Genomic DNA, 15,130 nt, shown 5'->3' on the forward strand with positions numbered 1-15,130 from the left:
AAAAAAAAAAAAAAACCAGTCAGGTGGTGCCCTATGCTCTGTCATTCTAACTCCGATGATAATATTTATGACATATTAAGCACCTACTATACACCTGTATGGAGGGAAACACAAACAGGTAGGCTAATATTTAACACAGACTGTACTAGGTGAGTATAATGTCATTTAATCTTCATTACAACCTTGTAAGGAAGGTAGTGCAATATTTATATTACTTATGAGGAAACTTACATTCAGAGAGATTAAATAACTTGGCCAAGATAATTTAACTAGTATGTGTCCAAGACAGTATATGAAATAAAGCTCTTAATTACTATACCATATTATTTCTGTTATATGAAGAAAAAAAAATTTGTCCTAACTCATATGATTTTGAAGGGTGAAGTGAAACAATAAATGTAAGAGAATAAAATGTTATGCAGATATATTCTTACTCTAGATATGAAAAAATTTGGTGGGCACAATATGCCTTATAAAATTATTAGTCTAATAGCTATATATACTTGTGATGTGTGATACAGATTGAAATTTAAAAATTTTACACAAACATTTAGACTAAAAAATGCTTATACATAGCTATTATTTGACTTATATGTTAAGATCTTAATCTAAAATAGATAACGCTAATTCTCATTCATAATTTGTCTAACTGTATTTTTGTTGCATTTTTTAAACTAAGTTCATAAAAGTTTACATCATTGTGAAATTTCATTCATACGTTATTTCTTGTCCATCACCACATAAGTACTCCCCTTCACCACCTGTGCCCACCCTCACCCCCCATTCCCTGGTAACCACTGAACTCTTTTCTTAGTCCATGTGTTTGTTTATATTCCACATATGAGTGAAATCATATCGTGTTTGTCTTTGTCTATCTGGCTTCTTTTTTTTTTTTTTTTTTAAGATGTTTTAATCTTTTTCCTTTTTCTACCCAAAGCCCCCCAGTACATAGTTGTATATTCTTCGTTGTGGGTCCTTCTAGTTGTGGCATGTGGGACGCTGTGTCAGCGTGGTCTGATGAACAGTGCCATGTCTGCGCCCAGGATTTGAACCAAAGAAACACTGGGCCGCCTGCAGCAGAGCGCGTGAACTTAACTACTCGGCCATGGGGCCAGCCCCTGTCTGGCTTCTTTTGCTTAACATAATACCCTCCAGGTCCATCTATGTTGTTGCAAAGGAGATGATTTTGTCTTTTTTATGGCTTAGTAGTATTTCACTGTATATATACACACCACATCTTCTTTATCCAATTATCAGTCAATAGGCACTTGGATTGTTCCCATGTCTTGGCTATTGTGAATAGGGCTGCAATGAACATAGGGATACATATGTTACTTTAGATTGTTGATTTCAAGTTGTTTGGGTAGGTACCCAGTAGTGGGATAGCTGGGTCATATGGTCATTCTACTTTCAGTTTTTTGAGGACTCTCCATACCGTTTTCCATAGTGGCCGCACCAGTTTGCATTCCCACCAGCAGTGGATGAGGGTTCCCTTCTCTCCACACCCTCTCCAACATTTGTTATTTTCAGACTTACTGATTATAGCCATTTTAACAGGAGTCAGGTGGCATCTTAGCGTAGTTTTGCTTTGTATTTCCTGGATGATTAGTGACGTTGAACACCTTTTCATGTGTTTATTGGCCACCTGTCTATCTCCTTTGGAAAAATGTCTGTTCATATCCTCTGCCCATTTTTTGATCGGGCTGTTTTTCTCTTGTTCAGTTGTGTGAGTTCCTTATATAGTATGGAGATTAACCCCTTGTCGGATATATGATTTGCAAATATTTTCTCCCAATTGGTGGGTTGTCTCTTTGTTTTGATCCTAGTTTCTTTTGCCTTGCAGAAGCGCTTTAGTGTGATGAACTCCCACTTCTTTCTTTTTTCTTTTGTTTCCCTTGTCTGAGAAGACATGGTATTCGAAAAGATCCTTTTAAGTTCGATGTCAAAGGGTATATTACCTATATTATCTTCCAGGAGTTTTACGGTTTCAGGACTTATCTTCAAGTGTTTGCGCCATTTTGAGTTTATTTTTGTGTATGGTGTGAGATAATGGTCTACTTTCATTCTTTTGCATGTGGCTGTCCAGATTTCCCAACACCATTTACTGAAGAGACTATCTTTTCTCCATTGTATGTTCTTGGCACCTTTGTTGAAGATCAGCTGTCCGGAGATGTGCAGTTTTATTTCTGGGCTTTCAGTTCTGTTCCATTGATCTGTGCACCGGTTTTTGTACCAGTACCATGCTGTTTTGATCACTACGGCTTTGCAGTACATTTTGAAGTCAGGGATTGTGATGTCTCCAGCTTTGTTCTTTGTTCTTGGGATTGCTTTAGCAATTCAGGGTCTTTTGTTGCCCCATATGAATTTTAGGATTCCTTGTTCTGTGTCCATGGAGAATGTCACTGGGATTCTGATTGGAATTGCATTGAATCTGTAGATTGCTTTGGGTAGTATGGACATTCTAACTATGTTTCTCCTTCCAATCCGTGTGTGTGGAATCTCTTTCCATCTCTTTATGTCATTATCAATTTCTTTCAGTAATGTCTTATAGTTTTCATTCTATAAGTCCTTCACCTCCTTGGTTAAATTCATTCCTAGGTACTTTATTCTTTTAGTTGCAATTGTAAATGGAATTGTATTCTTGAGTTCTCTTTCTGTAAGTTTGTTATTAGAGTATAGAAATGCAACTGATTTTTTTAAGTTGATTTTGTACCCCACAACTTTACTGTAGTTGTTAATTATTTCTAATAGTGTTCCGATGGATTCTTTAGGGTTTTCTATATATAAGATCACGTTGTCTGCAAACAGGGAGACTTTTACTTCTTCACTCCCTATTTGGATTCCTTTTATTCCTTTCTCTTGCCTAATTGCTCTGGCCAAAACCTCCAGTACTACGTTGAATAAGAGTGGTGATAGTGGGCATCCTTGTCTTGTTCGTGTTCTCAGAGGGGTGGCGTTCAGTTTTTCCCTATTGAGTATGATGTTAGCTGTGGGTTTGTCATATATGGCTTTTATTACGTTGAGGTAATTTCCTTCTATCCTCAGTTTGTTAAGAGTTTGTATCATAAATGGCTGTTGGTTCTTGTCAAATGCTCTCTCTGCATCTATTGAGATGGTCATATGGTTTTTATTCCTCATTTTGTTAATGTGGTGTATCTCATCAATTGATTTGTGGATGTTGAACCATCCCTGTGCCCCTGGTGTAAATCCCATTTGATCATGATGTATGATCTTTTGGATGTATTGCTGTATTCGGGTTGCCAGTGTTTTGTTGAGGATTTTTGCATCTGTGTTCATCAGTGACAGTGGCCTGTAGTTTTCCTTTTCTGTGTTGTCCTTGTCAGGCTTTGGCATCAGAGTGATGTTGGCCTCGTAGAATGTGTTAGGAAGCATTACGTCTTCCCTAATGTTTTGGAACAGCTTGAGAAGGATAGGTATTAAATCCTCTCTGAAAGTTTGGTAGAATTCCCCAGGGAAGCCATCTGGTCCTGTGCTTTTACTCTTTGGGATGCTTTTGATTGCTGTTTCAATCTCTTTCCTTGTGATTGATCTATTCAGATTATCTGTTTCTTCTTGATTCAGCTTTGGGAGATTGTAAGAGTCTAAGAATTTATCCATTTCCTCTAGATTATCCATTTTTCTGGCATATAGCTTTTCATAGTATTCTCTTATAAGCCGTTGTATTTCTGTGGTAATCTGTCGTTATTTCTCCTCTTTCATTTCTACTTTTGTTTATCTGAGCTTTCTCTCTTTTTTTCTTTGTAAGTCTGGCTAGGGGTTTGTCAATTTTGTTCATCTTTTCAAAGAACCAGCTCTTTGTTTCATTGATCCTTTCTATTGCCGTTTTGGTTCAATCACATTTTTTTTCTGCTCTGATTTCTTTTATTTCTCTCCTGCTGACTTTTTAGGCTTTGTTTGTTCTTCTTTTTCTAATTCAGTTAGCTGTAGTTTGAGATTGCTTATTTGGAATTTTTCTTGTTTGTTAAGGTGAGCCTGTATTGCAATGAATTTCCCTCTTAGGACCACTGTTGCTGCATCCTATATGAGTTGGTATGCTATGTTTTAATTTTCATTTGTCTCCAGATATTTTTTGATTTCTCCTTTAATTTCTTCCATGATCCATTGCTCGTTCAAATAGCACGTTGTTTAGTCTACACATCTTTGTCCCTTTCTCTGCTTTTTTCTTGTAATTAATTTCTAGCTTTTATAGCATTGTGATTGGAAAAGATGCTTGTTATTATTTCAATCTTCTTAAATTTATTGAGGCTTGCCTTGTTTCTCAATGTATGGTTTATCCTTGAGAATGTTCCTTGTGCACTTGAGAAGAATGTGTATTCTGTTGTTTTTGAATGGAGTGTTTTATATGTGTCTATTAAGTCCAACTGGTATAGCTTTTCATTTAATTCCACTGTTTCCTTGTTGATTTTCTGTCTGGAAGATCTATCTATTGATGTGAGTGGGGTGTTCAGGTCCCCTATTATTACTGTTTGTATAACTGTATTTTTAAATGTTGTTATATCTTTAAATATTTGATTTTTAAAAGACAGAGGGTGGCACCAAGGTGTATATTCACTAAACCACTTTGTCCAATCTTCTGTCAGAATTACTATAATATTCATCTATGTTACACTCATTCTGATTTCAACTGAGAAAACAGTTTGATGGGTACTGTCTACATTCCTATAATCTGTCAAAGATGTGATCCTTTTTACTGCAGCTTATTTAGGGTACAGGAGTAGTGGTGAACCATCCAGCTTTAGTACCTGATGAGCTGGGAAGGCAGAGTAATCACAGAAAGAATAGAATCAGGAGCCTGACTTAGCCGTGCCAATAACTTGTTGAGTAACTTCCCCAAATTACATCTCTCTGGGACACAGACAACTTAAAAAGAATGCACCTCACTTGTGCTGTTCATGTAGTAACAAATGGGAGGCCGCAACTTGAGCAGTATTTTTAATATTTGCATAATCTTTAACTAGTTCTTTCACAGACTGCATTTTTAAGGACTGATTAACTTCTCTTCCTTTGTATTAATCAAAGACATATATAACTGCTTCAGAACTTCTGAGCTGCATGAGATAGTCACTATCTTAATATAATTCTAGCTAAAAGCAAATAAACATTATGTCTTAGTCCAGTCTCTCTGTAATCAAATGTGGGCTTCCTAAAACATCAAAAATAGTTGAGAATCTTGGGTTGGAAATCAGCTGACTGGATGATTACTGAGGTCCCTTTCCACTTCTACTGTCCTAGGACTCTGATCAAGATACGTCTTTGAGCATGTGTAAACAGACACAAAACACAACAGAGACACACTCTCTCTTATGTCAAATTTGGGAGCTGACCTTAATGCAAGAGGCACCGTGTGTGTGACACCATTCCATCAATTATTGCTACAAAGATGCTCCTGCCCTAAGGCAGGTGTCCACTGTATGAACATCACAAATTTCCAACTGTTTAACACTTTATCCTTTCATCAAGTAAGCCCCACATGTGAGGTACGATACACAAGCAGACAGAAAAACATACCTTAAAATAAACCAAATTACTTATAAACTTATTAAAATATTCTTTTGAGGGAAAATAAAAGGCAACTACAGTAGATGTTTGCAAACGTCAACATGATACATGGTTAGGGTTTAGAAAGTGTTTAATTTCATTTTTAAATTAAAAGGTCTTTACCCCTTTATTCGTATCTCACTGCAAATAAATGCTTGCTACTTGAACAAGGTTATCCTAGTACAGAAAAAATTTCTTTTTCATACTAACTTTTCCTCCCACTAGAATATCTTAGTGGTCAAATGACTGCTATTACTGTTTGTTCTTACACATCTGGGCCATGTAACTGGAGCAGCTAACCGACCTTAACCCTAAATTTCAGACACAAGACCCCAGAGTTTCTGAAGAGAGGTTGTATTCTTCCCAGGGCAAGATATAGGCTCTTGGGTGGGGAGTAGTGGTGTTGTGGGGGAACAGTGATTCCTGAGGGGAAGGATGCCCTATGCTGACCCAGGGCAACAGCCCCATTCTAGTCTCTGCATGCAGTCTGGGCCATTATTGAGTAATTACTGAGCAGTTGAAAGTCCATCCTTCACTGAGCATGAACATGTACTTTAAAGTACAGATGTGCTCTTAAAGTGCACTCATTAGTTCATCTGGATCATATATAGTGCTGGTGAAGCCATGATAATGTGCCAGTCCTCTTGCTGGGGGGACCACCCCTGGCTCTGTTCTCAGACTGCAACCTCTCCATTAAGGCCTACAGTAGCTCGATGTAGTTCTATGTGAGGGGTTCCTCACTCCAGCAAACCCACTTCTCCTGGGGTTGGACGCTACTTTCAGAGTCTCAATTCCTGCATGAGTGATTTCTGCACAAGGTAACCTAGAAGCTTGTAGGCAAGTCCTGAGGGACAAAAAGAAGCCAGGCCATGCATAAGCTATGACCTCTAAGTGTGGTCAAGTGAAAATCAGGTGCTCATCAATATCACTAAAGTAATTTCTGTCATGGGGAAGGCAAATATGGGGGTGGTAGGGCAGAAAGAACACTCAAAAAAGTGAAGAGTGTGAGGTGTGGGAACTAAGTGTTCTCCCCTACACCTGTCACGTTAGGAAGGCCTTTAACTCTCCAACTCAGCAAGCAGAGCATACTTATTGAGTCAGATAAGCTGGACTTGAGTGGCCACTCTTCCCCTGAAAAGCTATACCATCGCTAGCAAATCTCTGAATGAGGGGACTTGATGTGAATTTCTTTAAGGTACCTGCCAAATATGATTCTAGGTGATAATTACTTGAGTCACTTCACAATGTGTAGTAACTTATTAGCACATGAGATGCCAAGAGCCATGTGGATATTTTAAACACAATATGGATTCCTTCTTAAAGGGAAGGTTATAATGCTCTATATAAACATCATGTGTTTATTAGAACAACTTCACTTTAGGCAGTTCAAAATCGTGTACATATATTAATATACACCTACACAGAAAGACACACAGATAGACACACACACAAGGTTTTCCTATAATATCTTCCTCCCTGACCAACTCTAAGAGGTTCTTGGATGACAATCTAGATAATAGGCATCATTCTCAAGGCCAGCTTACCTTAAATAAATCTGCAACTATTCCATAATCTGCCACTTGAAAAATTGGAGCTTCTGGGTCTTTGTTAATAGCCACAATTGTCTGTGAAACAAAAACAAAGAGTTTGGCCTTTATCAAGAAAACATACCACAGAGACTGATGGTTCTATTTTAACTTCCGTAACAACAAATTTATATTCTTAAAAATGTTTACCAAAAAGATTAATTTGATTCATTTGTACTAACATCATAAATTTAGAAATTTCTGGGTTGGAACATAACAAAATGATCTCTCACCCCCAACCTTAGCCCATCAGAGTATTCAAAAAGGTTTCTAATCATTAAATTTTTAAAATTCTTTTTGACTTATGAGAAAAGTACTTAATTTAATTTTATTATTATTATTATTTTTAAAGATTGGCACCTGAGCTAACAACCGTCACCAATCTTTTTTTTTTTCTGCTTTTTTCTCCCTGAATCCCCCCAGTATATAGTTGTACATTTTAGTTGTGGGTCCTTCTAGTCGTGGCACGTGGGATGCCACCTCAACATGGCCTGATGAGCAGCATCATGTCCGCGACCAGGATCCGAACCGGCGAAACCTTGGGCTGCCAAAGCACAGCACGCGAACTTAACCACTCGGCCACGGGGCCAGCCCCAAAAGTATTTAATTTTAGATAAGTAACAAATCATAGGAGAGGATTCTGGGAAGATGGCAGACTAGGAAGCATCAGGAATCTGTCTCCCAGCTTGACAACAACTGCACTGGCAGAATCTAACATAACCATTTTGGAACTCTGGAGTCTATTGAATGCTTGCAACTTCCAGGGCAAGGCTTGCATGGTAAACTGCAGCTCTTAGTGCAATAGTAGGTATCCATTTCTCAACCCTAGTCATGGTGGCAGGAAGCTGTGCACATGTTTCTGTAGCAGCTTGCACACAGCTTGCAGGAGTAAGAATGGGTACAAAGGACCCTGTACTCCAAATATTTGGAGTCTGTGCTTTGATCACTGACTGCTGCTTCTGATCACACAGGTACAGACAAAGAGGAGGGCAGCCATTGCTGTTGTACCTCTCCCACTGTTGCAAGTCCCACCAGCTAAAGTTACTTCCATGGAATTTAAAGGGTCAGTGCACTTTTTCTAGCCCTTTTCATTTTTCTCTTTTTCCCCCTTTGGGAGCCAGATATGAAAGTCCAGGACATTTAAAACAGAAAATTACAGAGTGATCACACATGCTCAGGGAAAGGCACAGGCTCAGAAAAGACACAAGAAGCCCTTAGGTTTACACCTCAGGCTAACCCTCAGCACAGAGACATCCTACAACAAACCAAAAAAAACCAAAAACAATAAACAAAAACAATAACAAAACACAGCAAATCCTAGGGAAGGAGGAGAATCTGATTTCCAGAGTTACCTAGATTATTAATTCAAATATCCAGGTTTTAACAAAAAAATCACAAGACGTAGGAAAAACACAAGAAAGTATGGCCCATTCAAAGGACAAAAAAATCAATACAAAGTGTCCCTGAAAATGACCTGATGGGAGAACTACTACACAGAGATTTAAAAAGAGCCATGTTACAGATGCTCAAAGAACTAAACGAAGACGTGAAGAGAGTCAGGAAAATGGTGTGTGAACAAAATGGAAATATCAGTAAAGACAGAAAACCTATAAAGAAACCAAAAAGAAATTCTGGAGCTGAAAAGTACAATAATTGAAATGAAAAATTCACAAGAGGGATTCAAAGGCAGATTTAAGCAGATGGAAGAATGAATCAGCAAACTTGAAGACAGGACAATGGAAATTATTGAGTATGAAGAACAGGAAGAAAAAAAGATTAAAGAAAAGTGAACAGAGCATAAGGGACCTGCAGGCCATGATCAGGTGGACCAAGTTATATACCAAAAGACATAATCCCAGAAGAAAAAGAGAGAGAGAAAGGGGCAGAGAAAATATCTGAAGAAATAATGGCTGAAATTTGATGAAAGACATGAATATAAACATCCAAGGAGCTCAACAAACTCCAAGTAAGATGAACTCAAAGAGACACACACCAAGACACATTATAATCAAACATTTGAAACCCTAAAAACAAAGAGAATCTTGAAAACAGAAAAAGTGATTAATTACATACAAGGGATCCTCAATAAGATTATGAGCAGATTTTTCATCAGAAACTTTGGAGGCCAGAAGGCAGTGGGCTGATATATTCAAAGTACTAAAAGAAAAAAACTGTTGACCAAGAATCCTAAATCCATCAAAACTGTCCTCCTAACAGTTTTTGCAGAAATTGAAAAATCTATCCTAAAATTCATATACCCCAAACAGCTAAAACAATCTAGAAAAAGGAGAACAAAGTTGGAGGAATCACTTTTTCTTTTTCTTTTTGGGTGAGGAAGACAGGCTCTGAGCTAACATCCGCTGCCAATCTTCCTCTTTTTACTTGAGGAAGACTGTCACTGACCTAACATCTGTACCAATCTTCCTCTATTTTCTATAACGGATGCTGCCTCAGAATGACTTGATGAGCGGTACTAGGTCCGCACTTGGGATCCAAACCTGTGAAGCTTGGTCCACTGACATGGAGTGCATGAATGGGGCTGGCCCCCTGGGGAATCACATTTTTTATTTCAAACCTTACTACAAAGATACAGTAATTAGGGGCTGGCCTGGTGCTGCAGCAATTAAGTTTGCATGTTCCACTTTGGCGGCCAAGGGTTCACTGGTTCGGATCCCCAGTGTGGGGCATGGCAGCACTTGGCAAGCCATGATGTGGCAGGTGTCCCACATATAAAGTAGAGGAAGATGGGCATGGATGTTAGCTCAGGGCCAGGGCCAGGTTTTGGCCGGTTCGGATCCGGGGTGCGGACATGGCACTGCTCATCAGGCCATGCTGAGGCGGCATCCCACGTGCCACAACTAGAAGGAGCCACAATTAAAAATATACAACTATGTACTGGGGGGCTTTGGAGAAAAAAAGGAAAAATAAAATCTTTAAAAAAAAAAAAGCTTCATAATTCAATGGGTGGATCAAAACACACAGGACAAGAAACAAAGGAAATGCAGTAGAACCGGAAAACGAGTGATAAAATGACAGCATTAAATGCTCACATATCGATAATGACCCTAAACGTAAATGGAATGAATTCTCCAATAAAAGGATACAGAGTGGCAAGATGGATTAAAGAACAAGACCCAACAATATGTTGCCTCCAGGAAACACATCTCAGCTCCAATGACAAACACAGGCTCAGAGTGAAGGGATGGAAGATGATACTCCAAGTTAATGGCAAACAAAAGAAAGCAAGGGTCAGAATACTTCAATCAGACAGAGTACACTTCAAGATAAGACTGGTAAAGAGAGACAAAGAGGGGCCGTATATAATGATCAAAGGGATACTCCATCAAGAAGAAATAACACTTACAAATATCCATGCACCCAACACAGGAGCAGCAAAGTTCACAAAGCAACTATTAACAAACCTAAAAGGAGATATTAAAAATAACACAATGATAGTAGGGGACCTCAAGATTCCTCTCACATCAATGGATAGATCATAAAGACAGAACATCACCAAGGGAACAGTGGAATTAAATGAAAAGCTATACCAATTGGACTTAACACTAATATCAGAAAATTCCACCCCAAAACAGCAGAATGCACATTCTTCTCAAGTGTACACGGAACACTCTCAAGGACACATCATGTGTTGGGAAACAAGGCAAGCCTCAATAAATTTAAGAAGATTAAAGTAATAACAAGCATCTTTTCCAATCACAATGCTATAAAAGCTAGAAATTAATTACAAGAAAAAAGCGGGGAAAAGGACAAAGAAGTGGAGACTAAACAGCATGCTACTGAACAACCAATGGATCAGTGAAGAAATTAGAGGAGAAATCAAAAAATATCTGGAGACAAATGAAAATGATAACATACCATACCAACTCATATAGGATGCAGCAACAGTGGTCCTAAGAGGGAAATTCATTGCGATACAGGCTCACCTTAACAAACAAGAAAAATTCCAAATAAGCAATCTCAAACTACAGCTAACTGAATTAGAAAAAGAAGAACAAACAAAGCCCAAAGTCACAGAAGGGAAGTAATAATAGAAATCAGAGCAGAAATAAATGCTATTGAAACAAAAAAAGGCAGCAGAAGGGATCAATGAAACAAAGAGCTGGTTCTTTGAAAAGATGAACAAAATTGACAAACCCCTAGCCAGACTTACAAAGAAAAAAAGAGAGAAAGCTCAGATAAACAAAAGTAGAAATGAAAGAGGAGAAATAACGACAGATTACCACAGAAATACAACGGCTTATAAGAGAATACTATGAAAAGCTATATGCCAGAAAAATGGATAATCTAGAGGAAATGGATAAATTCTTAGACTCTTACAATCTCCCAAAGCTGAATCAAGAAGAAACAGATAATCTGAATAGATCAATCACAAGGAAAGAGATTGAAACAGCAATCAAAAGCATCCCAAAGAGTAAAAGCACAGGACCAGATGGCTTCCCTGGGGAATTCTACCAAACTTTCAGAGAGGATTTAATACCTATCCTTCTCAAGCTGTTCCAAAACATTAGGGAAGACGTAATGCTTCCTAACACATTCTACGAGGCCAACATCACTCTGATGCCAAAGCCTGACAAGGACAACACAGAAAAGGAAAACTACAGGCCACTGTCACTGATGAACACAGATGCAAAAATCCTCAACAAAACACTGGCAACCCGAATACAGCAATACATCCAAAAGATCATACATCATGATCAAATGGGATTTACACCAGGGGCACAGGGATGGTTCAACATCCACAAATCAATTGATGAGATACACCACATTAACAAAATGAGGAATAAAAACCATATGACCATCTCAATAGATGCAGAGAGAGCATTTGACAAGAACCAACAGCCATTTATGATACAAACTCTTAACAAACTGAGGATAGAAGGAAATTACCTCAACGTAATAAAAGCCATATATGACAAACCCACAGCTAACATCATACTCAATAGGGAAAAACTGAACGCCACCCCTCTGAGAACACGAACAAGACAAGGATGCCCACTATCACCACTCTTATTCAACGTAGTACTGGAGGTTTTGGCCAGAGCAATTAGGCAAGAGAAAGGAATAAAAGGAATCCAAATAGGGAGTGAAGAAGTAAAAGTCTCCCTGTTTGCAGACAACGTGATCTTATATATAGAAAACCCTAAAGAATCCATCGGAACACTATTAGAAATAATTAACAACTACAGTAAAGTTGTGGGGTACAAAATCAACTTAAAAAAATCAGTTGCATTTCTATACTCTAATAACAAACTTACAGAAAGAGAACTCAAGAATACAATTCCATTTACAATTGCAACTAAAAGAATAAAGTACCTAGGAATGAATTTAACCAAGGAGGTGAAGGACTTATAGAATGAAAACTATAAGACATTACTGAAAGAAATTGATAATGACATAAAGAGATGGAAAGAGATTCCACACACACGGATTGGAAGGAGAAACATAGTTAGAATGTCCATACTACCCAAAGCAATCTACAGATTCAATGCAATTCCAATCAGAATCCCAGTGACATTCTCCATGGACACAGAACAAGGAATCCTAAAATTCATATGGGGCAACAAAAGACCCTGAATTGCTAAAGCAATCCCAAGAACAAAGAACAAAGCTGGAGACATCACAATCCCTGACTTCAAAATGTACTGCAAAGCCGTAGTGATCAAAACAGCATGGTACTGGTACAAAAACCGGTGCACAGATCAATGGAACAGAACTGAAAGCCCAGAAATAAAACTGCACATCTCCGGACAGCTGATCTTCAACAAAGGTGCCAAGAACATACAATGGAGAAAAGATAGTCTCTTCAGTAAATGGTGTTGGGAAATCTGGACAGCCACATGCAAAAGAATGAAAGTAGACCATTATCTCACACCATACACAAAAATAAACTCAAAATGGCGCAAACACTTGAAGATAAGTCCTGAAACCGTAAAACTCCTGGAAGATAATATAGGTAATATACCCTTTGACATCGAACTTAAAAGGATCTTTTCGAATACCATGTCTTCTCAGACAAGGGAAACAAAAGAAAAAAGAAAGAAGTGGGAGTTCATCACACTAAAGCGCTTCTGCAAGGCAAAAGAAACTAGGATCAAAACAAAGAGACAACCCACCAATTGGGAGAAAATATTTGCAAATCATATATCCGACAAGGGGTTAATCTCCATACTATATAAGGAACTCACACAACTGAACAAGAGAAAAACAGCCCGATCAAAAAATGGGCAGAGGATATGAACAGACATTTTTCCAAAGGAGATAGACAGGTGGCCAATAAACACATGAAAAGGTGTTCAACGTCACTAATCATCCAGGAAATACAAAGCAAAACTACGCTAAGATGCCACCTGACTCCTGTTAAAATGGCTATAATCAGTAAGTCTGAAAATAACAAATGTTGGAGAGGGTGTGGAGAGAAGGGAACCCTCATCCACTGCTGGTGGGAATGCAAACTGGTGCGGCCACTATGGAAAACGGTATGGAGAGTCCTCAAAAAACTGAAAGTAGAATGACCATATGACCCAGCTATCCCACTACTGGGTACCTACCCAAACAACTTGAAATCAACAATCTAAAGTAACATATGCACCCCTAAGTTCACTGCAGCACTATTCACAATAGCCAAGACATGGAAACTATCCACGTGGTCATCGACTGATGACTGGATAAAGAAGATGTGGGATATATATATACAATGGACTACTACTCAGTCATAAAAAAAGCTAAAATCCTACCTTTTGCAACAACATGGAAGGACCCGGAGGGAATTATGCTAAGCAAAATAAGCCAGACTGAGAAAGACAAACATCAGATGATTTCACTCATCTGTGGAATACGAACAAACACATGGCAAAGAAAACAGTTCAGCGGTTACCAGGGGAAGAGGGGTGGGGAGTGGGCACAGGAGGTGAAGAGGAGCACCTCTGTTGTGATAGTCCAGAAATAATATAAAACTGAAATCTCACACTGAAGTAAACTATTATGAACTCAATAAAAAAATAAAAATAAAATAGTTAAGATGACAAATTTTATGTATATCTCACCACAAAAAAATTTTTTTGAAGTGGAGTATACTAAAAATTTTTCTGTATGTATATTATACCTCAATAATTTGACTTAAAATAAAAAAACAAAATATAATTGGAAAGTTTTGAGGTCATTGAAAACTTTTAGATATAGTGAATAAAATCCATGGATGAAAAATTAAGTAACTTACTTTATATTTGTTGTGCTCTTATTCAATAAGTTAGAAGTCTACTTTATCAAATCATGAGATATTCATTATGATTATATGAGTCAATTCTCAGCTTATCTCACTTATAAAATTATTTCCATCTCCTATTAGTAACATATAAATTTAAATTTGTGATTGTAAATGTTAGATTTCAACTTAAAAAAAAGAAGAGTAAGAAATCCACACCCTAATTCATATCCTTTGTAGCTCAAACTATTAATCTCCCATATATTCTATTTAGTATTTTAAAATTATTATACTGGGTCTACTGTGGGAATATAAAAGTTAACTATTTAGTCAACCTGTTAGTAAAAGAGAGCTTTAAAACAAAAAAGCTTAAGTCCTTATGTATGTAGTAAATAAATGTAATAAAACAAGTAAATTACTACATCTCCTACAAAAACTGTTAAAAGTTCCTCTCATGTCCTATAAAAGATTTAAATGTAAAAGATTATAATGACAGATTAGTAAGATTAATGAATAATAGTCACTTTGTCAAAAAGGTGCCGTGTTTACCAATTATTCTTTTATTAACAAATTTATTTATACATGGGTATTCGCCCATAGATACTGTTTCCTTTTTTCGTGAGGACGATTGGTCCTGAGCGAACATCTGTTGCCAATGTTTCTCTCTTTTTTTTCTTCCTCCCTAAAGCTCTAGTACATAGCTGTATATCCTAGTTGTAAGCCATTCTAGTTCTTCTACATGGGATGCCATCACAGCATGGCT

At 37.7% G+C, this 15,130-nt stretch overlaps 1 protein-coding gene across 4 annotated transcripts in view; it reads right to left on the reverse strand.

Moving 5' to 3' along the window:
* The window catches only part of ETFA (electron transfer flavoprotein subunit alpha), a 98,450-nt gene that overhangs the window by 4,454 nt on the left and 78,866 nt on the right, over positions 1-15,130 (reverse strand). For all 4 annotated transcript variants that reach the window (XM_044764157.2, XM_044764165.2, XM_070504402.1 and 1 more), the window contains one exon: positions 7,104-7,184. In XM_044764157.2, the coding sequence (XP_044620092.1) occupies positions 7,104-7,184 (81 nt within the window). The remainder of the gene's footprint in view (positions 1-7,103; positions 7,185-15,130) is intronic.

Source organism: Equus asinus, chromosome 2 (assembly GCF_041296235.1).
Source record: "Equus asinus isolate D_3611 breed Donkey chromosome 2, EquAss-T2T_v2, whole genome shotgun sequence".
In the NCBI taxonomy this organism is placed as follows: Eukaryota; Metazoa; Chordata; class Mammalia; order Perissodactyla; family Equidae; genus Equus; species Equus asinus.